The sequence below is a fragment of the Thunnus thynnus genome, chromosome 16, assembly GCF_963924715.1.
Source record: "Thunnus thynnus chromosome 16, fThuThy2.1, whole genome shotgun sequence".
Classification (NCBI taxonomy): domain Eukaryota; kingdom Metazoa; phylum Chordata; class Actinopteri; order Scombriformes; family Scombridae; genus Thunnus; species Thunnus thynnus.
In genome coordinates this window covers 3707774-3732819 of record NC_089532.1, presented here as the reverse complement: position 1 = coordinate 3732819, position 25046 = coordinate 3707774, and the positions used below count along the sequence as shown (strand labels likewise).

At 40.1% G+C, this 25046-nt stretch overlaps 1 protein-coding gene and 1 long non-coding RNA gene across 3 annotated transcripts in view; one reads left to right on the top strand and one right to left on the bottom strand.

Annotated features, from left to right (window-relative positions):
* LOC137200364 (protein jagged-2-like) overlaps window positions 1–18854 on the top strand; it is a 66818-nt gene extending 47964 nt beyond the window's left edge. For both annotated transcript variants that reach the window (XM_067615112.1, XM_067615111.1), the window contains 12 exons: window positions 533–646; window positions 1244–1357; window positions 1695–1808; window positions 1997–2113; window positions 2643–2670; window positions 5501–5586; window positions 6391–6504; window positions 6829–6944; window positions 7071–7331; window positions 8897–9028; window positions 13532–13691; window positions 14439–18854. In XM_067615112.1, coding sequence (XP_067471213.1) covers window positions 533–646; window positions 1244–1357; window positions 1695–1808; window positions 1997–2113; window positions 2643–2670; window positions 5501–5586; window positions 6391–6504; window positions 6829–6944; window positions 7071–7331; window positions 8897–9028; window positions 13532–13691; window positions 14439–14950 — 1868 coding nt within the window. In that variant the 3' untranslated portion in view covers window positions 14951–18854. The remainder of the gene's footprint in view (window positions 1–532; window positions 647–1243; window positions 1358–1694; window positions 1809–1996; window positions 2114–2642; window positions 2671–5500; window positions 5587–6390; window positions 6505–6828; window positions 6945–7070; window positions 7332–8896; window positions 9029–13531; window positions 13692–14438) is intronic.
* LOC137200365 (uncharacterized) overlaps window positions 2681–25046 on the bottom strand; it is a 46270-nt gene continuing 23904 nt past the window's right edge. Inside the window, exons 3-4 of the long non-coding RNA XR_010931950.1 lie at window positions 24430–24572; window positions 2681–4269 (exon numbers count right to left, since the gene is read on the bottom strand). This is a non-coding gene — a long non-coding RNA (uncharacterized lncRNA). The remainder of the gene's footprint in view (window positions 4270–24429; window positions 24573–25046) is intronic.

The window sequence follows — 25046 nt, the reverse complement described above, 5'->3', positions numbered from 1 at the left end:
CACACACAGACTATATTTATCATCAGTTACCATCACTGAGAACCACATGATTCTTACAGTAATTCAGAGTCCAGTTACACTAATCATCACTCTCTTAGTTTTGTTTACAGCAGAGGTAAAAACATGAGAAGGAAATCCAAAGGAAAACATGAGCAGGGAAATGTAGCTTAATGTCTGTGCTGATGTTTACATCCGATTACTTCGGGGGGTTTTGTACTTTTCACAGGATGCTTTCCAAATTCTTGCTCTCCAACTCAAACATACATGCTCAGTTTCTCTAATTCTCAAAGGCTGATAAGATCAATACGTCTCGGTAAATGGTAATTTGACATTTTAGCCACAAAGCTAATGCTCCTACAGCAGGTGAGTAGAGTGGAGTATCAAAAACTGAAGAAAAAGTAGCAACATTGGTGAATATATTTGATTATTTGGGTTTTATAGCTTCTGAAAATCAGAAATCTGAGTCCAAAATAAGTAATAAGTGAATAACTTGACATCTGTATACATTTCTTCTTCTTCTCTCTGCCTGCAGACATCAATGACTGTGCATCATCCCCATGTAAGAACGGAGGCACCTGCATCGATGGGATCAACTCCTTCCAGTGTTTCTGTCCAGACGGTTGGGAGGGCAGCCTGTGTGATGTTGGTGAGTGTGTGTGTGTAGGTGTATGCATCTGAGAGAAGCAGCTTTTTTGTGGTCGGTGTGAGCAACAAAGCAGGTATACAGCACGAGTTTTAGGGAAGAGCTTTGCTATGTCATGCGGCCTATGAATCACATATCCTGGGAGAATCCATCACTCGCCTACAGCAGCACCACAGGAATGATCAGCAGCCTGAGAAACTTAGAGAGGACAAAAAACAAAGGATGATTTGTTAGGGAGGCGAAAACAGGAGAAAATGCTGTAAATTCATCAGCTGACCGTCTCTGTAACGTAAGCAGCATGTGCCTAAAGTTACATTCGCCGGTGTGCATGTTTGCAGATGACTACTATTTATATCTATGTTTCTCGGAGGGAGAGCTGCTCCGAAAACAGACATTTCTGAGATAACTGTCAGTGGATAGAGCCAAAAAGCCACCGTTTTTTTTAATAGAAATAACAACAAATGCAAAATCTGATTATTACTGCGACTCCTTTTAATTATTAATTTATGATAAAAGCAAGAACATCAGCAAGAAATCGATATAGAACCAATAAACAAACCCCTTTCATTGTGCTGACCTTTTGTTTGATTTTTGTCCCAGATGTGAACGAGTGCAGCAGGAATCCCTGTCAGAACGGAGGCCAGTGTGTCGATCGGCTCAACGACTTCTACTGCAACTGTGTAGACAACTGGAAAGGAAAGACTTGCCACTCACGTGAGTTCATATCTGGGACGTCTGTGTGAAAAAACGTGATGTAAAAGCAGAGGAAATATGCATACGTGTGCATTTCAGACACATCTCTTTATATGTATTTCTATATTTGTCTCAATACTGGTGTGTTCTGTAAAATGGCAGGTCTTATATATTTAACTGACCTCAGCCTCTTAATCTTCTTTCTGACTCATGATGCCTCCACCGGCTGCTGCACAGGCTTGTTTTCCCCTCCGATGGCGTCTCTAAACTCTTTGCTTCGGAGCTGAATAATTGCTAGTTAACTACTGGCACAGAGTCAAATGTTTAAAATCTTTTTTCCCATGCTGCCTCGGTCCAGGTGAGAGCCAGTGCGACTCCACTACCTGCAGTAATGGAGGGACGTGTTACGACCACGGAGACTCCTTCCTGTGTAGCTGCCCCTCAGGCTGGGGTGGCAGTACCTGCAACACAGGTCAGGCTCTCTCTCTCTCTGCACTCTAATTACATCGCTATGGATCTGGTAATAACGGTGTAATAATACAATGTAATATTACACCATTACAACCTGTCAGAGTCTGTGATCACAGGCCAATAAGCAGCTCTCCCACTGTGGGATGGACAAAAGTTTTAAAAAAAGGGATTATTTTTGGTTTTTTTTAGCCAAGAACAGCACATGTGACTCTGGTCCGTGTGAGAACGGAGGGACGTGTGTCGGAGGAGGAGACGCCTTCACCTGCATCTGTAAGGACGGCTGGGAAGGACCCACCTGTGCACAGAGTACGTCATCGACAACTCAAGATACAGTTATTAGTTATTGGATAATTAGAGTTGATTATAAATACTGTGCATTGACAGTTTAACACTATATCCATTAAGTTGTGGTTTAATCGCCTTCAACAATGGACTTTGGTTGGTGTGAAGCATCTGTATTTGTTTGAATTTTCAGGCACTTGCATATTATAATTGTGGCATTAAATAAAGATAATAATCATTTATTTGACAATTATAAAAGGTAAAGCAGGACAATCAGTCATTCATTTAATCCTGACAGAGTTTAAATCAGCAAGAGTGATAAATTAAAGCTTAATATTTCCCTACATTGTGGTCCTACCTGGGAAAAGGAGTGATTTTATAGTCAGTTTGATGTGTATCAATAAATGCATCTTTATTTGTGGAACTCCTAAATCTAACAGGAGTAACTTTAACCATGAACTGCATTCATCAGTTGATTAAAAGTCATTATTTCTCACCAGCTTCATTTAAATGCTTTTTTAAACTTTTATTTTACTTTTTCTCTCACTTGCAGATGTTGATGACTGCAATCCACATCCCTGGTAAGACCAAGTCAATTCTTTATTATCATATGAAAACATTTTTTTGAATATTTTGTTTTTTTTTACATGACCATGTAGAAAGCCCAGTGCTGGCTTAGTCCAATTCATTTATTTAAGGTTGTATGAACATGTGTTCTGGTGTCAAATGTCTGTGTGTGGATCAGTTGGATGTTAAGAAGAGGTTCAGTAGAGACAACTTGCTGACAGATGTTCATCTCTACAACCATATTTCATTACATTTGGAAAGAAATCAACAAAGTTAATTGCCTGGTTAAGTCTTTAATATGATTTGATTTCCCCTGGTGTTGAACTTTACCAACTACTGATCGCTGCTGGGTGCGGCAGCTTTGATCCTCCTTTAATCCAGAAACATGATAGTTTTAATTTGAGAATATAAAACAGCGTTGGAGCAGCTGAACCTGTTGGCTGGATCTTTGCACCGATCCATCCAAGTTTCCCAGCGACTCTCACACTCCGCTCTTATCCTGCAAATCTGATTTTATGCTCCAGGATTTTCCAGTTAAAGACTGTAGGTGTGTGTGTGTGTATGTGAGTGTGTGATTGTTTGTACATTTCTACTGGAATGTGTATATGTTTGGGATGGTATGTGTGTTTTTTATACCTGTATGTAGGGCTGCAACTAACGGTTATTCCCATTATTGATTGAACAATTAGTCATTTGGTTTATAAAATGGCAGAAAATGGTGAAAAATGTCCATCACTGTTTCCCAAAACCCAAGATGACATCCTCACATGTCTTTTTTGTTTCAACTAATAGTCCACAACCCAAAAATATTCAGTTTACTAGCAAAGAAGACTCAACAAACCAGAAAATATTCACATTTGGGAAGCTGGAAACAGAAAATTTTGACATTTTTTGTTAAAAAATTACTTAAAACAAGTATTTGATTTTCAAAACAGTTTTATTTTCTGTCAAACGTCTAATTGATTAATCAACTAATCATTGCAGCTCTGCTTGTGTGTATGTTGGTGCGTGTGGAAACTTTTGTGTGTACATGTGTGTTACATGTGTGTTTGAGTTTGTGTGTGTAAAAATACCAAGAATTCTCTGGTTTCAGTATGTGTTTCTGATTTATATCATTGTAAACTAAATATCTTCGGGTTTTGAACTGTTGGTCAGACAAAACAAGACATTTAAAGACATCAATATGAGATCTTTTCTTTTTTATTATTATTATTTTATTGACAAAATGAGTACAAAAACACAGAATTGTAGAAAAAAAAACAGGGAGATGTGTCTCCTGACAGCCTCTTTAGATCAGAGAAGCCACCCAGGACAAAAGCCTCCCCCCCCTTCCTCGCTTCCTCCCCCCTTTACCCTCACCCTCACCCTCCTCTACAATGACTGACAGGTGGATTAGTGGTGGTTTTGGTTTTGGGATGAGGGGGCGGCGGGAGAGTGCGAAGAGACGCCCCTTTCACCATTCACCGGCCTCGACCTGGGGGTAGTTGTGAGAAGTGGAGGTGTTGGGGAGGAGGGGGTGGCTCAGTATGTGGTCAGCAGGGATTTACATATGAAGTCTGGACATTGATCAAGGATCAGCTTCAGCTTGCTGCCACTCAGAGTCTCTGGAAACTCTGCGGGAAAAAAAAAAGTGTGTTTGTAGCTCTGCCAGTTACCTGAATGCAACATTACATCTACCTTTGTTTTTGTTGCTTATGTGCACTTATTTATTTACAACATGCTAAAGAATAAGATGAAGCCACAACCCGCAGCAGTCACCACACCCAGCAAGTTTCTGACTCCTTCAGTTTTGCAATGATTTCCTACAAAAGTGTTCATCCAACCGGTCATTTCTCAGGAAGTACAAAAAAAAGTGGGCGCAGTTGATAATAATAACCGTGCCCTATGACATCATGAGACCAGTTACACAGAAAAGTGAAGTTATCTGTGGTTTTGTGACATATTTTTTTTTATAGAAAATTTTGAAGGAACCACTAAGAAATAAGGGAAGCTGGAAACCACAGAATTTACGATACGCGGCTCAGTGAGCAGATCGACATGCAGTCACCTCTCTAATTAGAGGTTTCATTGTCTGCTGGACTGACTCACGTTTTTGGAGGAAAATTATCAATTCTTTCTATCTAATTTGACAGGTGTCATCCACTCATACTGCATGTTGCCCAGACATGAAATTAGACTCCTTTTAGACACAACAAAACAGAAATATTCCTCTAACAAGACTGCACAATCCTCTGCATTTTTTCATCTTGTTTTTTTGTTCTGCACCAACATGCATCGTCCATATGAATCCATGTAGAAAAATAGGGAAAATGGCCAAAAAAATGTCAATGTCATAATGTCTTGTGGTCTTACTTTCTGCCAAATATAACAGCATTCTCACAGGTGTTTTGAAGCGTCTTGCTAAATAACAAAAAGACAAACAAAAAAAGGGGCAGGAAATGTAATCACCTTGATGCAGAAACTGTTAGAACAGGGATTTTGGTTACAACAGAGAGAACATATTAATATATTTCTGCTTTAATCTTCAGCCATCCGTCATGGATTCTTTTGGAAGATGGTGAAAGAGATGTTTTTTTGGGAAATAACTCTTTGACACTTTCCTCGGTGAAGTCAGAGGATTTCAAGGAATTTTACAAATGTGTTACTTGGCAGAGATACAGCTCACCCGAAGTTATTTTCCAACTTGTTTCACGTTTATCACATCACATGGTGGTTTTCAAAAGTCCAATCTGCAGGGAGAATCAAAGATTTATACATCTTCAGTGAAATTTTTGGAATAGACCAGCAAAGAAATCCAGTTTTGCACCAGTATTTTCACCCGTGTGTGTCTCTTTTTCTCTCCAGCTACAACGGCGGCATCTGTGTGGACGGCGTGAACTGGTTTCGCTGCGAATGCGCCCCAGGATTCGCCGGACCGGACTGCCGCATCAGTGAGTCCCTGGGAACCCGGAGGGGGCGTGTGTAGGGGTCGTCGGGTGGGGGCGGGGTCAGAGGTGAAAGGCCGTGGCGGGGGAGCGTGAGCCGATTGTTGCGGGAGCGAAAGATTAGGAAGCCTTTTAGGAAGACGGTCTTAACCTCTCACCCCTCCGCGCTGATCCGAGGTCAGAGCTGAGGTTCGTCAGACGGGTCAGTGCGCTCTCCCGTGGCCTTCTGGGAGAAATCTCTTCAGAAAAAAAAGCCTTTTCAGAACCAGAGTGTTATCCAATTGAAGCATTTCAAACCAAACTGCTATAACCCCATTGTGTAAAAAGTGATTATCTGAATTCCATCACTCATTGAAGATATTTAAATATAACATTCAAATCTCTCAAAAGTTTTTTTCTCAAGTAAAGTTAATCTTCAGCAAGAGACAGACCTGAAGAAGAATTCAATAATGCCAGTAAGACTTGTAGAAATATAGAGGTTAAAAAAACTGAAAAGGCACTCCAGCTGATCCAGATGCCTCTTCTTTTAATATATAGGTTTTAGAGACGATGCAAGAAGTTACCTGCGTTTTCAAAGGTTCTACTTATTACTCTGATATATTTTAAAGGGTTAAACGTATCTTGTATTTACTCCATTCCATCATTACTCCATCAATCAATGTGTATTTAATTACCAAAATCAATAAGAGGTCATAAGGTTAGCCTTGAATTACTTATCCTGTCCTGTGAGTAAATTGGGCCTCATAACCTTTAAAAATTTCCCTGATACGTTTATTTTTTAAATCAAAGCTTTGTGGTTTTCTTCTCCAGACATAGATGAGTGTCAGTCGTCTCCCTGCGCCGAAGGTTCGACCTGCATGGACGAAATCAACGGCTACCGCTGCGTTTGTCCTCCTGGACACGCTGGACCTCGCTGTCAAGAGTGTGAGTACGACAACTCTGGACTGTCAACATGTAGATTTGGATCCTTTATTTGAATGTGTGAGATCGTCTTTGTAACACTTGACGTGGAGTTCATGATAATCTTGGTGTTCAGGGTTTTTTTTTTTTTAAAGTGCATTTTTAAATACTTCAGTGCATGTCATGAACCTGTGATTAGAATTCAGCATTAATATTTTGTCACATGATGGTTTAAATTGCTGTATTTTAGCTCAGTCTTCATGTAAATTGTGTTAAAGGAGATTTGGAAGAACACCAGAAGTTAAATATTTACATTTGACAACTGTTCACCTCTTTTATTCTCTCCAGTCATCGGACTTGGGAAGTCGTGTCGTCACTCCGGCCTGCAGTTTCCTCACGGCAGCCGGTGGGAGGAAGAGTGTAACGCCTGTCAGTGTGTCAACGGATACGTGCGCTGCTCCAAGGTCAGCCTCGCATTGCTCGATTTTAACCAAACATCAGCGCCGTCTGCTGATAACGTCTTATTTGTTTGCACTTCATCTCTAACCTGAAGAGAACAGTAAATCACCGAAGCTGTGTTCTTCTTCCAGGTGAGGTGCGGTCGCCGGCCCTGCCTCCTCCCGAAGGCTCTTCCTCCTGCCGACACGAACCCTCCTTCGTGCCCCGGAGGTCACGAGTGTGTGGAGCACCAGTTCCTCACCTGTTTCTCGCCGCCCTGCCACCAGTGGGGCGTGTGTTCAACGCCGGACCCCCCGACGCCCCTGCACACCCAGTGTGAGCCCAACAGCGGTTACCTAGACAACAGCTGTGCCCGCATCACGCTCATCTTCAAAAAAGACAAAGTGCCAGAGGTACGAGACCTGCTAGTTTTATCATTTACGGTGTTTAGTGCAGAAATTATTAGTTAATTAATTGATTAATCTATAAAAAAGAAAATTAATCCACATTTTTTTTCATTTAAAACATTTATCAAGCAAAAATGACACTTCATTTTTCACAGTTTTTTGATATTTTATAGAGAAAATAATTGATCATTTTATTCAAAAAACAACCAATAGGTTTAATCAATAATGGTTGGTTTTGCCTTTTAGATTATTGAAGTGGGTTTGACCAGCAAAAAGAGGATTAACTACATTTTTCCAAGCTTCAAAAACTACTTCAAACTAAAATGTTAACCTGTTGTTTTACATAGTATTTACATGACAGGCATTAAACCTTTTTAATAACTAATATTTGCTCTCTTTGAGTTAAAAAAGTATATTTAAAAACATAAAATCTGGCTCCAGAAATAAAAAAAAAAAGACGAGTGCCTCACTGTCAGAGTCATAACTAGACAATATTCACCATCTGACATTCAATACATGAAGTTCTCTGGTTTCAATATTTCCCCGTCAAAGCGAGAGTTTTAGCGGAGATGGGTGTAGCGCTGTTGTAAATTAAACGGCAGATGTTTTATCAGCCTCGATAGCATGGCAGCGACTAGAATTTGCGAGCCTTCGGCCGGGAGAAAAGTTTGAAACAAAGCCGAAGAGACAGCGAGCTTCGTTCGCCCAATCATCGAGCCGTCTTTCATCCTTGTTGATGTGTCATGTCATAACAAAACATTTGCAATCGTTTTCCACCCACCCTGCATTGTTAGCATTTGATAATTCCTTTAATTATCAAATGTTAACAATACAGGGTGGGAAGCAAATGATTTCAAATGTATTGTGTCTGAATCTGAAACCACAAACACACACATGGTTCTCAGATGAGGGCCGGGGTTTTTTTTTTTTTTGACTCTGGCAGTTTGACGCTTGACAAATTGTCTCGTGGTTTATGTGTATATCCCCGAATCATCTAACCCCTGCTATGCATCATGTAACTTCACCATGAAGACGTAAACATATAGAGGCTGATCTTGTCTTTGCTCACACAGTAAAACTGAAGCACAAAGAAAAACTTTGTGTGAAGTAGAAAAAAGCTGACAGATGCTGTGACCTTTAACTACGGCAAGAGTTAAAAGTCCATACATGTCTTTACTGACCACATTACTGCTCCTAAACCTATAAAACAGATCCAGTCTTAATCTCCACTCTGTGTGTGTTTCTCTCGTTAGTCCAGATGGTATTTTTGTTGTTTACTACTGTATCATGAAACCTTAACTGGCCCCCCTGCAGCAGCTTTGAATGAAGTTTTATGAATGGAAATGAATCTGTTCCTCTGACAAGATACTGATCTGCGATCTGAGCCACTGTCTCCCCCCCCCCCGCTGGGCTGCACATTCTGATTGGCTGCATGTGAAACAGACTTAGGGGGAATTAGAACCTGATTGTTCCTCGCCAGCAGTGCAGATACTAATCTGTCTTATCTATGTGTGTGTGTGTGTGTGTGTGTGTGTGTGTGTGTGTGTGTGTGTGTGTGTGTGTGATCACAGGGCACCACAGTGGAGAACATCTGCTCTGAGCTGAGGTACCTCCCTGTGACTCAGACGCTGGCGGAAGAGCGAGGGCTGCTCATCCTCTGTGACCTGTCCTACTCCAACAGTGACGCCGTGGAGGTCGCAATGGTGATTATGACACACAAACACGCCTGTCTACACACACACACACACATTGATATATGGTATTGGTCCACATATATTACTGGTTTTCATAGTGGTCCAACAGACAATCTGATACAAAAATGATACCGATATTGTTATTGACATGTTGCCAAATGTGTATTTTTTACTACGGTTCCTGGTAGCTTTGTCTCAGACCTCTGAATTGAAACCCCCGTCTCACAGTTGTTTAGCGAATCAAGTGTTTCTGTCCATTAAAGGATAAGGCTGACCATTTTCTATATCTTTGTTATTGTCAACAAATCTCATGTGCAGAGTCAAACCAACAATGAACTCATCTTACTTACAAGTATTGTGTGTATTCCAAGTATTATGTGTGTATCTTTTTCCTCTGTTGCCCAAAAACTGTTTAGAAAAGGCTCCAAAGACCGATAACAGTGATCACATTTTCAGTCTCAGGAGAGCAGTTCCTTGTACGTCAGACGCCACTGAGCATGTGCAGGAACGTGGTTAGCTTCGCTAGCTTGTTGTGCTACATATCACAACTTGTTGACTTTGTACTACATTGTAAATTTCTCAAAGAACTTCAGTGACGTTATCTCCATTCGTAGCCACCTAGCTACCTAGCTACGTTTATGAAAGAGATGGATGCAGCTGTGCAGATTGTTGTCGTATAAAAATTCTTACTTCTGCACATTTCTTTGATGTTTGTGAAAAGTGTTAAGTGAAAGGAATAGTGTGATATAATAGTTTTTTGAGAAATGCGTGCTAGAGTTACAGTAGGTGTCTGTACTCTAGATGTGAAGCTAGAGCTAACAGGTGATTAGCTTAGCTTAGCATAAAGACTGTAGGCAGGGGGAAACAGCTAGCTTTGTTTACTCTGCACATAAATAGAGAAGTAAAAGCGACAGGTTGAGGTTTTACAGACAGTGGCATCCATCTCAATTTAGTATTTGTAACAACACTGTCTGGGTGCATCTCCTTATAAACAAAACAGTTTTAATAGTAATAGATTACAACCAGGAGTTAGGTACTGTGCTTTGGAAGTAGCAATAACTGCTAACAGCAGCAGAGCGACGGCTCCTCCTCATATTTTAACTTTCATGCAACTCATGTTGTATTGTTAAAGAATAATTCAGATTTATTACAATTATATAATTATTTTCATAGGTTTGGCCATCATTTCTGTTGGTTATAATAACACTGCAGTCACCAGAGTAACTGCTGAGAGCTGGAAACTCGACAATAACGACAACAAAGTCAGACGGGGCAAAAAAAAAACATGAGCAGTGAGACGATCCAACAGGTCGTAAATAAGACAACAGTCTATCCAGACACCTGAATCTTGAATTATGTGTATCTATGATTTTGATGTATAAAATCCTTTTGTTTAACATATATTTGACAAGTAATAGCAGAACAATTAGCGCAGGATAACATGTTCCTGCTGTATATTGTCAGTCATAGCAACACAAACGCACACCTACAGATTTAGAAACTGCCTTCTCACCTTCTCTCCTCCACACTTCTCCTCTGTTATTCTCCCACTTTATTGAATCGCACTTAATCCGTCACTGCAAATCATTTCCAGAGGAGTACAGTAAAAAAAAAATGAACCTTTCTTCTATTTTTTGCTGTTTCGTCCCTCTTTGTTAAAAAAAAAAAAGAAACAAGAAAGAGAAAGGGAAAAGAAAAAAGAGGGAGAGGCGTTTGAAGCTTTTAACAACATCTGGATGAGATTTAGCTTTTCTGCTGGAACACCTTGCTGCCCCGTCTCCTCTTCCTCCCTCCTCTTCTTCTTATTCTTCTGTCCATCTCATCCTTTTTGTCTGTTACCTCTCTTGTTTTTCTTTGCTTTCTTTTCTGTTATCTCTTTCTCTTTTTTCTGATTTTCTATCTTTCTCTCCTCTTTCTTCTCTTCTTCTTTCTCTCCCGGCCACCCAGACTCGAGGGAAATCAGTCACTTCAGGGCTCTAAGCTCTTAATGGAAGGGATTAGTTCTTGTTCCTCTGATGTTTGCAAGCCTGTTTTGAGCGACATACAGGAAAAGGAGCGGCGAGCCCGACATCCACCCAAACCATCCACAACAGGGCTTTGATTAAAAAACTTCACTCCCACTCGCTGCCGACTCGTGTTGCAGCGAAATGTCAGCGCTCATTTCCAAGTGTGGGTGAAATCTTTATAATGTCAGCGAGCTTACGAGTGCAGCCGCTTCTCAGCCCGCCAGAGTTGTGTGTCGATTTATTCATCGTCCAAAGAAGGCTCTGGGTGTGTTTGTAAACCCCTGAACTGATCAGCGGGCCACTCTGCTGCGAAGCCTCTCCAACCTGAGCGAGAAACAAGTGGTTCAATATGTCTCAGTGTGTGTGTGTGTGTGTGTGTGTGGGAAAGAATGAGGAGTGCTCAGGTTTGTCTGCTTTAACTTGACGTGTTGTCGCCGCATCAAGCGTGTTGGAAGGCAAATATTTGGAAGAAGTCTTCAGACAGGCTTAATGGTCGTCAGTGAAGCCAAGTTAGTTTTTTCGGCAAACAGAAAGGCTTTAAAAAGTACAAGAAACTAGTGCAGAAGCTTATAAAATGACCAAATATTTACTGCTTGCTTAATCGCTATTTTGAGATGCAAAAGCATATAAATCTGATATATCTTATTCTATATAAACTATTAAAAACACATCAATGAGCCACATCATTGCTGGGTGACACTTTCCTTCATTAACACTAGTTTATTTTGAAACAATCCCACACGCACACTGTCTTGCTGCCAGAAATACTCACTAGAGTATTATATTATATTATATATAGAGTATTTCTTGTGAATGTGGATTCATCCGCCGCTGAAAGTAGTCCCCGACAAATGCAGTAATTCCTCCTGTTTGAGTAAAGTTTGCTAAAAACTACAGTGCCCAGATGTTTGTGCTTTGCCCAGGTGTAAAGACGACGCACTGTAACAGGGTGTGACATGGTCATGTATTTTTCGCTAGGAGTGGCAATAGGATACAGCAGTTACAGTGCTTTTAAGGTTAGGGTCAGCTTGAGACAAATAGTTTGTGTGTAAGTGTTGTTCAGCCAAATTTAAAGGTGAAAACAAGACATTCATTGATCAGTTGTAACTCAAAAAGTGACGGAAGTAAGCGTGTCAAGAATGAAACACATCTGCACACCGAGCCAGTGGCAGCATAAAGTGGCTGCGATTGTTGGATTGTCAATTCCAGAAAGTTAAAATTCGTCACTCATCCGGTGTTGAAGAGGTTTGGGGTGAGACGGTTTCAGATACTGTTCAACAACTATCAAATAAACACAAGAAATGCCAACAAATAATCTTAAAAAAACAAACAAACAGAAGAAACAAGATGAAGAAGGTTGTCTGGAGGTTGTATCAGCAGCCCTGTGTGGCTGTGATGCGTGCTGTCAATCATCCTGGTGGGCGGGGTTAGAGGTGTGTGTGTGTGTGAATGAGCTGCTGATTTCCTCAAGAGAAGAAAAAAGGAGTGTTTGTCCCCGGCCGAGCAGGGAGAACAGCTGGCCTGTTCTCTATTGCTTGTCCTAATTGAACTGCACAGCACACAGTTAATCCCCCTCTGTCCCCCCCCCACCACCACCACCACCACCACCACCACCTCCCTGCTCTCACCCTCATCACCTTATTAGGCAATTAACTCCACCCTCTGTGGTCTCAGCAGGGGGGAGGTGGAGGGGGAGGGAGGGGGGGAAGGCACAGCCTGCCAGATGTTAGGATGAGAATCTCTTTTATTCTGACGGATGAATGTGTGTGTTTTTTTTTTTCCTCTTTTTTTGTTGTCCTGCGTAGCCTCAAGCTAAACTCTGACCATTTGGCAAATGGGGCCTCATTTTCTTACTCTACTGTACTGATCTGGTGGTTTTACATCTTTTACCCACTGAATACAAATCAGCTTTTCTTCACAGACTTATTTTTTTAAATTTTACCACAAAGTTTTGCTGAGCAGTCGGGTTCCTTGTAATGAAAATGAACTTTCAGATGCTTAAAACAAATAACGCAGTTGAAAACAAAGACTGACACTGACTGAAAGCACCAAACTCAAGTCATTTTTTTCACGTTAGATGTGTTTTTGATCCTGAAAATCAAGTCTTTTCTGCATCAGAATCTTTAGTGTTGTAGCTTCAGAGAGGACGGTTTTCAAGATGGTCATCTGTGGTCATCTCTGGCAGCACGCAGTACCAGACAGTGATTATGTAACTTTAACCAAAAATAGAGCCAATGAAAAGTTTCCTGTGATGAATTATAACTCAATAAATCAACCGGCTTTAAAGTCTACACAAGTCGATGCAGTTTCATGCCATAAATGAAAGGAACTACAAGGAATGTCTGCCGGGAAAGAATGAAATAAAGCTTGAAAAATGGTTGTCAGTTATATAACGGGCAAAATATTGCAAAATCACAAGTCTTGTCTTTTTAAATATGACAAAACAGACTGATTGTTGTCAAATTTCTTCCATAACCTTTCTGTCTTTCTCTCTCCATCTCTGCAGTCCTTCGAGCAGGACGGGCGGTCGAAGGACAGCAACCGCGGACAGATTCAGAAGGCGGCCAACGGCATCATCGGTGCGTTATCCAAACGACAGAACAGCACCATCATGCTGGCTGTAGTGGAGGTCAAAGTGGAGACCGGAGTGGAGCCTCAGTCTGATGGTGAGTCACATGGTCTCGAGTGTTTTTTTCAAATGGTAAACGACAACGTGGAGAATGGGCTAACAAGATAGGCGACTATAAGTTCAGTTCCTCTCTCTCCGAAAGCATTTATAGCAAGATTTTACAGATGACAAGATCATCACTTTAATGCATTTATCATATTTAGTACAGTTAGCTCTGATGTGTTAGCGTAGCTAAACTCAAAGACCAGAAGAAAAGGGAAAACTGTTAGCCTAGCCGAGCAGTTAGCTTATGCTTTGGAGTTATCGACAAGCCAACAACAGCCAGACTCAGTGATGCATGAAGTCATATCTTTGATAAATCTGAATGTGTTTGTAACTAGCTTGCTATCTGACAAAATACAACAAAATAAAATGTGTCCTGCTGCTAACAGTCTTTGTGCGAAGCTAAGCTAGGAGATGAAAGTGGTCAGCTCTTGAAAAGACAGCGAATAAGCAGATACTCTGTTAACATAAAGAGTAACTTAACACTAAATGCACTTTTCTTAGTAACAGCCACTATATAATACTATCATTTTATCCAGGATCATGTCTACAGTGTTCATTGTAGCTGCAGTAATAATAATTCCAGAGAAAGTTGAGTACTTTCTCTGGGAAAAAGGCCTCAAGTACCTCTGACCTATAGACAAAAAAATAAAGGAGTGTCTCTGGATGTGAATGTGTTTTTGGAATGTGTTAGAGGCGTGTTCAACCTAAGAGCATGTTCTCCTCTCTCTTCCTCTCTCAGGTTACCTGGTCCCCGTGCTGTGCGTCGTCTTCAGCGTCCTCTGGATCTTCTGCATCGTCGTTTGCGTCTGGTGGACCCGCAAGAGGAAGAAAGAGCGCGAGAGAGCCACCAGATCCGAGGACACGACGGTCAACAACCAGCTGGAGCCGCTGCGGAGCAACGCCCCCAAAGACAACCGAGACAAATACATTCAGTACGAATGCAAGAAACTGATGGGCCCGTCCGACAGGATGTGCGACGGGGCCGAGGGCGAGGAGGAAGGGGAGCAGGAGGTGGAGCAGGAGGATGATGAGGAGAGGGCGCTGGGCATGGGGGAGAAGTGTCCAACCCAAAAATGCTCCATAGTGGGGGCGCAGGACAGGGGGATGATGGGTAAGGGAGGGGTCATCTGCACGGCGCGCAGCGGTCCGGCCAAGGCGCCGCACCGGACAGCGTACAGCCCCAAAGACAACCGGTGTAAAAACCTGAACGCCGCCAAGCTCAGCGAGGACATTAAAGACCATTATGTATGAACCCATGAGAGGAGGAGGGACCTGCCTGAATCAAAGAAAAAACTGCGATGTCTTCAATGTCTCAGACATTTCAACTTTTAAAAGCACCAAAAGTGAAGATTACAGATGCTTTAATTTTCTATTTTTGTTTGTCACACCTTATTTAACTTCTTCGTCTGCAGCACGGAGGCTTATTTTACCAAAAAAACAACCAAAAAAAATACAGAAAAACTAAAACAAACACACAAAAAAAAAAAAAAGACACGGAAAATAAACATCACAGCTTCTGCATCGCTGGATTTTTCTCATTTTAATCGTCACATTGTTGGAATCAAGAAGAATTTTCTTTTCAGTGCTCCTGATTTTTTTTTTTTTTTTTTCCTGTTTACAAACTGCCTCGTCAGAACTAACACTCACCTTTCTTTTTGACCTTTGAGATCTAACTGAACGTCATTGGCTGGCAGCTGTCGTTTCTACTGTTTGGTGCATTCGGTTCCTGTTTGCCTTAGCCCAAACCCTGCGGGCCTTTTCTACACTGTCTTGATATCCTGTTTTTTTTTTTTTTTAATGTAAAATACTAAAAAAAAAAAAGAGGTTTTATATACATTTAAGTCCTTTGAAAGTTGGCACAGAGAATCCACTGTATGATACCTTTTACTGTATGAGCATTTTTTTTGTTTACATTCATAAGCATCTTTTCCATATTGTGTTAAAGCTTAAAGGTTCTTACGTACAGTATATCCTTTCAAAATAATTGTGTCACTGCTTCCTGCGAGTCTATGTGATGATTTTTCAGTATTTGCTTTGGTAGAAAAGTGCCTTCAGCTCTTTATTTTTTTTTTCTCCTTTTCTCTCCTCCTGTAGAGTTTATGCAGAATTTAAATACATATAAAGGGAAAGATGTCCTAGTAACAACTCTTCATACAACAGTAAAGGTTATTTTCTTTGCAATGTACATATGTAAATATGAAAAAATGGCTGTGTATATTTGAATTTAGTAACTTAAGTGATGCTTTGTATCATAGTTATTCTAAAGAATAAGATTGTTTTGTGGTTGTTGTTTTTTTTTTTTTTTTATGATGTCATTCCGTTTATTAGTGTCTATTGACACTATGACAGGTTTTATACAGAGTTTCGGACTGTGTCCAGGGTCCCACTGAATCATGAGCGTCGGTTTCACACGAAAAACAGTTCATGATCGTCTGTCTTGATGTGTTAATGATTATTTGTTACAGCTGTTTAAGAACACAAATACAGAGTTTGGAGAGCTGTTTTGTTACGCCTGCCAATCATTGTGAGAGGTTGTTAGGATCTGAGCAGCTACGGTTTCATTCAGTAATCAATGCAGGCTGCGCTAATTATACAAACCTCCCTCCCAACGAAAAAATATTCTGTGCAATTTAATGAAGACTTCCCACAGTGTCCCAGAGTGAAATTTGAAATGTCAAGAGATTCTTCTGATCCCCAAAGAAACTCATTTTGTTGAACAGTTTAATTCTTTATAGTGAGTCGAAGTATCTGAGAGTTTAAATTATTTTTTAAAAAGCTCCTCTACACTCACAAGTCACATGGGCTACCCAACTTTATTAATTTCAATTGCTAGCTCCAGTATCTGAGTGTGCAAATATTGTTTCAAGAGCCCCTTCTACACCCACAAGTCCTAAATCATGTGTGGCACCCTTCCAAAAAGCAAATCGAAACATCATTGATTTCAATGTTTTTTTGTTTTTTTTTCAAGTAACCCAGGCTCTAAATCATGTTTTTTCGCTCAGTCCAACTGCAATTCTTGGAGAAATACTGTAGGTCTTAGAGCTTTTTTTCCACATTTCATGCTGGTGTATGTATGTATGTAAATATTTAAACACCCTGCTGTCATCCTGCATAGTGATGGGAATTCTGGCTCTTTTTAGCGAGCCAGGTCATTTGGCTCAGCTCAGCAAATAAGAGTCGACTCTTTCAGCTCCCAAACGGCTCTTCATTTAAATACCATTTCTGGCTTTTATAATTCAGCCAAATTTTAGCAATGTTTTGACCTATGATTGGTATGTGTGCACATATATCTCTTTAAATTATTCAATGTAATTATGCTAAACCTTATCATTTCCAGAATACCATCATTTTACATTATGTTTGGTATAAAAACCTTAAATAATGTAAAAAAACAAACATCAAAACACACGTTTTATTTATATTGAACTATCCAAAACAGTGTCAGGCCAGTGTTAAAAATACTAAATGAAATGTGTAAATCAAAGACAAGACAGGGCAGCTACAGTCCCTCAGAACTGTAGACCGTCAGCCCCCCAAACCCCCCCCCCAACCCCATGCCTGCTTTTAACCTGGTGGTACGATCTCTGTCTGTCATCACACGCATCAACACAACATTCAGTCAGTGCGTGGAGTGCGCGTGGCCGAGCAGCGTGGCCAAAAGATCATCCTATTATTCTGTCTTGTATTAATTTACAAAAAAATAAAAGAAAGAAAGAAATTGGCTCTGAGACGGGAGCCCATCGTTGACTTAGAGTCAGCTCATAGAGCCGACTGATGCATCACTAATCCTGCAGAGTAACACTGGACGACCTGGTAGCCGTCAGCTTGACCTCCTTCAGATGAAAAATTTCGATTTTGCTCAGTAGTATCGTGGAAAATTGCTTAAGCTGTGTCCAAAAATCACTCCCTCATTGACGTATTTAATAGTCCTTACATTTAAAACAGTTACTTAACAGTGAGCTAAATATTGAGATTTATAACACTTGAGTATCATAATTTTTGTGTCACATCAGACAAGTGAAAATTAGAAATCTGTCGTGAAATTAGAGGTCTGTTATATCAGAAGCAAAGGTGAGGTATTGTGCAATTTCTTGGAGAAAAGTTACATAATGTACATGCTTTGGCCACTAAATTTTATTTATTCCATTTTGGGAATTTTTGTATGTCTTTGAGTGTACATTATACTAAAAAACACACTCAAGGATAGAGTTAGGGTTAGGATTATGGTTAGGGTTAGGGCTAGGGTTAGGGGTTAGGGTTAGGGTTAGGGGTTAGGGTTATGGTTAGGGGTTAGGGCTAGGGTTAGGGTTAAAAAAACTTTTAATTTACCATTACTTGCTCTAAATTAGGGACTCCAAATGGAGAGTCGCGTCGTAAACCAGTACTGATGCATCTGATCGCTATTTTCAGTACACATTTACGGGTCACAGGGTCCAAACAAAGCACTGCTGCCGGTCTCTCTTCAGCCATGCTCGTACTTCAAAGTTATAAATTCACCATTTTACAATCTGGTGACAGCAGAGATTCCACACAGGGCAGCGGGGTGTTTAGTGAGTATGAAAACCCTTTCATCATCCACCCTGCTGAGGTGCCCTTTAGCAAGACACTGAATCACCATCACAGACAAATCAAAGAGTGTGTGGTTTGATTGGGAATCTCACGGTGGATGAGTGTGTATCCTAAATTATTTTCCCTGTTTTTAGCCCTGCCTCTCCTCCTCGTGTATCTATTCTGGTCTAATGAAGGGAACAAGTTGTATTGTTGTTCATGTTGTTGACTGTTGTGGTTGTTGTCCAGTGTTTGTAAAGAGTCTGTTTCTGCACTAAGAACACACAGGAAGAGATAAACATTTAGCATTACCTCCACAGCGGTAGTGAGAAAAAAAAAAGAGTCAAATATTGTCACTATTTGTGGATGAACATTATGTTTTCAATATTTTATGTTTTTGTTAATAATGCTGATGCAAATCATGGAAAACTCTAATTCATATTCTGTCAGTAAATTTTACATTGTGTTAGCCCCAGAGGACGGGCTGAATGTGCAGAACATTGTAATTATTTTGTACAAAATTTGGTAAAAGTCTTGGTTTGTTAGTGGAATTTTTTTGTTTGTTCTTAGAACAATCCTATTATTTATTAAAGTATTTTATACCAAAGTTTGTATGTTCTGTCTTTTTTGATATTTTAAGATATTTGAAGAGATGAAGGTTAATTTGTGCTTTAGCCTTAGCGAACGGTCAATTATATTCCCCTTAGTTACTGTTGCTACGCCTGGCAAACTTTCTGTTCCAGCGTCGCAAATATCAGTTTAAAATGAGAACAGTGGCAGATTTACCACTAACAATGAGTTCATAATATTAGACAAAGGGAGCCAGAAGCAGCTTCTTATTTTTAACTGGCAACTGTCAGATTTGTCAGTTGAAATGACAACTATCACTCACAGATTTAATCAGCTGTAGCTAGCTAGCTAATTAGCACTATATGGGTAGATTGAAAACTCTTGCTGAAATTTTAATGTCTCAAGCTGATTTGGATAAAAACTTGAGTCCAAAAAAGTGTCATATATCTTTGTTTTATGATACAATGCTAAGTCAGTACAGTATGATGTAAAATAAGCTTGTGTCCAAGGCAAAACTCAGCAATTGATGATTCAAAGACAGAAATAAAGGAGCAGCATATTCTTGTATTGAGCTAGCTAGCCCTAGTTTTCTAGTAGTGCTATAAGCAAAAATTTAATATCAGAGTATTATTTCCTTAAAACATAACACAGAGGTTTGATTTATGTTTTATTGTAACTATTTTCCAGAGGAAAGGATTTGAGAATGAGAACCGATGAATGAGCAGGACAGTCACTGCTTGAGCCTAAGCTCTGTTAGCTTAGTAGCATCCTGCGTCAATATTACACCACCCACTCAGTGGATGTGTCAGTCCTGAGCGGGGCTTTTTAACGTAAACTATAAAACCACAAAATAATATAGCTAGCTAACTCTGATGTGCTAACTCCTTGGCAGTAATGCTAATGTTATGTTAAGTACTGTAAGTACTTAGCCAAAGCTCTGTTAGCCTAGTAGCATCCTGTACTAATATTACACCACCCACACAGTGGATGTGTCAGTCCTGAACGGGGCTTTTTAGCGTAAACTGTAAAACCACAAAATAATATAGCTAGCTAACTCTGATGTGCTAACTCTTGGCCTTGGCAGTAATGCTAACGTTATGTTAAGTACTGTAAGTAATAAACTGGATGGACAGGTGTGTTATATTAGATGTTAGCCTAAACTCTGATATTGTAGTATCTAATCTTAGCAGAATCAGAACCAGGTTTATTGCCAAGTAGATTTGCACATAACAGGAATTTGCAATTTGTGGAATTTGCCTTCTACACAGTGAATGTGCCAGTTATGAGGTGGGTCTTTTCTAACCATAACCCCACAAATTATTATAATTAGCCAGTGATACGTTAACGCTCTCTTGGCCAGCTATGCCAATGTTACTATGTTAGAGCAAACAAACACTATTTAATACATTAATACACTTAATTGCTCTTGTTTTTTTGTTTTTTTTTAAAGGTGATTAAAAGAAGACATGACCCTCTAAACTCTTCAGATACTGAGTATGAATCCTGACATGCCAAGTTACGGTTGCTAAGCTATGATTAAACAATCTGTTATTGCAAAGGATTGAACATTACAGTTTTTCTTGTAGCATTTCTATTACATTTTAGACATTTCTGAAATCTTACACATTGTTTCATTATGTTATTCATACATGTTGTTCGTATTTTGTAAGACAGATAGTTGACAATTTGAAAACTGTGTCTTTAATATCTTATAGATACACTCTTCATGTAGCCAATCCGCCGACTCTCAGCCTCCCGCTTCATTTAGCGCCAGGCCAATGAGGTGAGTCCTTCGCGTGCCTCTATCTGCCCCTTAATGACATAGTGGGAAATGATTAACATTATCCCGCTCTGCATGAAAGCCTTCCAGCAGCTGTGCTGGATATCCATAATACTTGGCGGGACGTTATGTGCTGTGCTGTGTGTTCATTAACCCGGCAGTTGTTTTGGGAAGAATGGAAAACGTGTCTGGAATCCTGGATGGCGCGGCACTCGGGTCACATGCATGGACAGCGCACGATAGCTGTCGACCTACTTGGAGGGAAGAACAATAAAGGAGAGCGAGAGATGATTGTGTTGTAGAAGGAGGAGGAATGAGTAGCGGCATTAGGATCATGTGTCGTCCGACAATGTAGCATGTAAGCTAATACCAGATTCCAACAGGAGCTGGCTATGGTGAAGGCTATTGATCCACAACACACACATTCATGTTTCCATGCTGCATGTTAGGCATCAACATTGTTCCAGTGCCAGAGAGTGTGTGGAGCTTTAGATCTGAGTAGCACAATGAAAGAGGCCTGCATCAAATAGGCGCAAGTCATTTCAGCAATCGTGGTAAATGTTCATTGTTTACTTTAGAAACAGCAGTTAATAATCTCACTACATGGTCCATTTAGTAGCTGTTCTGGAGCTTTCGATTGGATCACGTGAACTGAGTTTGCTCAGTTGCCATGGAAACGTAGATGTTCCAATTTCCATTTATTCTCTAAGCACTTTGAGGACTTCTTGTCCATGTTGGGGCAACAGCTACAATTCCATCATAACTGGCCATGATAGCTATGATCACAAGCTCCAGAACAGCTACTAAATGGACCTTGTGATGAGCTTATTTTATTAAATGTTGTTTCCACAGTCAAGAATGAATTTTCAAGCTCAACTTTCAAGCCGACAGGAGTTCAGTGACACCGAGTTAATCTCTACTTTTGTCAGAACTCACTGCTACTCAACATGTTTCCAGAACATATGTTGTGCTTTGCTTTTCTGTAATATTTTATTCTCCATATTATATATTTAGTATGTGCTGCAAACGTCACAGTTTTGTCTTTACGTTTTCTTCTTGATGTGATCAGTTCTCTGGTCTTTGTTTCAATGTCATGAAACATAGTTTAATCCTGGTTCACTTTGTTAGGCTCATTTCAAGGCAGGCTTTTTCACAAAAAGTGTTGCTTTATGAAACATAATAGTAAAACCAAGTCCTCCAATTCATTGCTGCGACAGGCTTCCATCTTTGGAACTAGACATCCTTCAGTATGCAATTTAACATTGAACCACAGGGTCTGCTAGAAGTCCAAAAGAGAAGAGAAGATTCTAGGAAGCAATATTTCAGCAAAGAATACCTAAAGGACGGACCTGAGATTTGGAAAAAGCAGAATAACTTCTATGGATTAATTTTTATGAAAATTATTTAGAGTGGTAATTTTCTTGTTGTTAAATGGTTGCCATATTTGCAGGCGACAGTTTTTCATCCAGCACACTTGGCTACGGAGGAGGAGTAGCTACTTGATACAACCTTTTAATGTTTTGAGTAACATATTCCAATCAGCCTTTCTGCCTTTTTCTGCAAAATATCAGCTGAATATTTTCATTCTTGTTTATCACATTTCCAATGACAACCATGCCGGTCCACCAAACCACAACACCTGGAAAACAGCCATATAATGAACAGTAATTTAGTGAAGCTGTTACATATTTAAATATGTTTTAATGGACATTTACATTATTGTGTCCAAACCTTTTGTCTTGTACTGTAATTGTTAAAAGCAGCCGTCTGGGATCATCCTTCTCTGAGAATATGTGGATTTAGTTCCAAAGAAATTCTAAACAGCAACAAGCCTAACAAGTTGCCATGCTTGGACAACACTAACTGAACATCATGGTTTTCGCGCTCCATTTGATGCTTGGATCGTCTTGGATCATTTAAATGATCAACACAAAGCGGTCTCCACAGCAACGCGATGAAGGCTTCGCTTGATGTTTAACCGAAAGTCTCACATTTTCTGCATCCAAAGGGACAACTCATTGTGGCAGATAATCTACTGGCAAGATGAACGGCTGTCATACCACGATCACCAAGCATGCAGTGATGCTAGATCCACCTCGTTTCAGGTGAGTCAGCTAGCTCACTGGAGCAAAGACGCCATAATGGATGAACGGATGGACAGATACAAGCATAGTGGTTGCACTCCACATAACCCTGGTTTAAGATCAACAAAGAAGAGGTAACTATTTTATTTATTGTAATTTTACATTGACTTCTCTCCCAAAACAAGGCAAAAAGAACAGAAGCTCTTACTGGAAAGTGAGCTTGTCACTACGAGGTTTCTGGTTCAAATCATCTCATATTTAAATACTTTTAAGCATAATAAAAAATCTTTACAGAAAAATGTATTTATGCTGTACTTGTTCCCAACCCCATGTCAGCAAAAACTCCAGCAAAGTTAGTATTTTAAAAAAAAGAGAGAAGACTTACACCTGTAGTTCTTTTTTTTAGCCTTGTCCAGCAAATTCCTCCAAAATAGCTTGTGCACTTTAATATTTACATTCTTCAACTTGAACTTGAGACACTGTTGAAATAAAACATGTAAATTGAAAAAAGTTTACTGCTCTCCAAGGCAAATATTTTCTTGTCATGGACCCCCGAACAACATAAAACCTCAGATGGACAAGACTTTGTACGAAAACATACATTTTGACTTTTTGAACTGATTGCAGGGTATGTATGTAAGGAGTCGCACTTACAGTGAAATCTACACGTTTTCTTGTCAAATGAAAGTGAAATTCACCTTTTCACCAGTTTTGCTGTACAATGCACTGAATGCTGACTCTTCTTTGACAATCATTGCTCTAAAGGGACGGAGTTAAAATGAGCAGGGTTGGGGTTCCTTTTTACACTAAGGTCACACACAAAGCCAGATTCGCAAACTACAGGGACAATATGTGGGACACACTGATACGACAGTTGGTTGACAAATGAAGCATGGAAAGATAAAGCCATATCCTGGCAGGACTATTCTGTTTGACTACCTTTAGGGCAACAACAAACAAATGACTTAACTATTTTCCTATTTCTCCACCAGAATCTTGCACGTAACAGTACTGAGAAAGCTTTGCAACAGCAGTTAAATCCTTCATTTTGGGGAAAAAATACAGAAAATATAATCAAACAGTTAACTGCATGAATAAAATATAAAACATCCAAACACTTGATGATCTCAATATTTATAATTTCCTGGTCACGGCTGTGTAGTCTGGTTGAATAAAGGTATTTTTTTTGCTGTGAGTTCAGAAAATTAATGGTCCTTGCAGCTTTCTAGTCAAGTCAAGTCAGTTTTTATTTATATAGCTCAATATCACACATCACAAATTTGCCTGAGGGGTCTTTACAATCTGTAGAGCATATAGCATTCTCAATACTTTGACCCCAGAATCGAATAAGGAAAAACTCCCCCCAAAAACTCTTGCCCCACCATTCTTCCACCATTTTTACATTAGACTGGGGCATTTTCAGCAGCAGTGTGAACATTATAACCTATAATCATAATTGGACCTCAAAATTCATGTTGAAATGGCTCAAGTGGTTGAGGTTTTGGGAATGTTAGTCGGGTATCCCAGCAGTGCCAGCCTGGCCGGGGTATCACGGTACAATCTGAGGTATTCCCTGACCTGCTGCTCTGGCGCCGCTCAGCTTTTAAACACAATGACCCAGATATAATGAAGCCGGAGAGGCTCAATGACTTTCCCCAGCCTCCTCCTGCTTCACACACACACACACTCTGTCTCCACACACACACACACACACACACACATACACTCAGACTTCAGTCTACACACACCTGTTTTCACCAGCGGCGTGCTTTAGTCTCGCACATTCAAGTGATGATGAAATACGGCCACAAACACTTGTGCTGCGCCGCGTCCCTGTGAGTCTCTGTGACAGTATCCAGCTCACGTCCAAAAGCTGCTCAGACCGCATCACCTAATAATAAACACACACACACACACACAGGCTGGTGGTGTTACAGGACGTCTTTGGTTCCCTGTTCAAAAAAACACTTTCTTCCTGCCTTTACTTACATTTGCATCAAAAAGCTGCACAAGTTTTAAGCACATTTCTGAGATTTTGGCAAAATAAAATATGAATTAGTGCTGGATTATATGAATAAAGTCAAGATGAAGATGATAATATTTCATAACATCAAACATCAGTGACTGTAATATATCATTTTACTTTATTATTATGATATGCCTCCCACCGCAGATGCATTTCTGTTATTTTAGCGGATGAATGATACTTTTGATCCACTTTTGGTTTGTTTGTTTGTTTTTTTGGTGGTGGATCTGGAAACCTGAACTGAGGATGTTGCAGGTACAACAACGCTTATTATATTCGTCATTGCACTGAATGGTGAGCTGCAGAAAGACGTGAATGTTTTGTCAACATTAGCAGAAG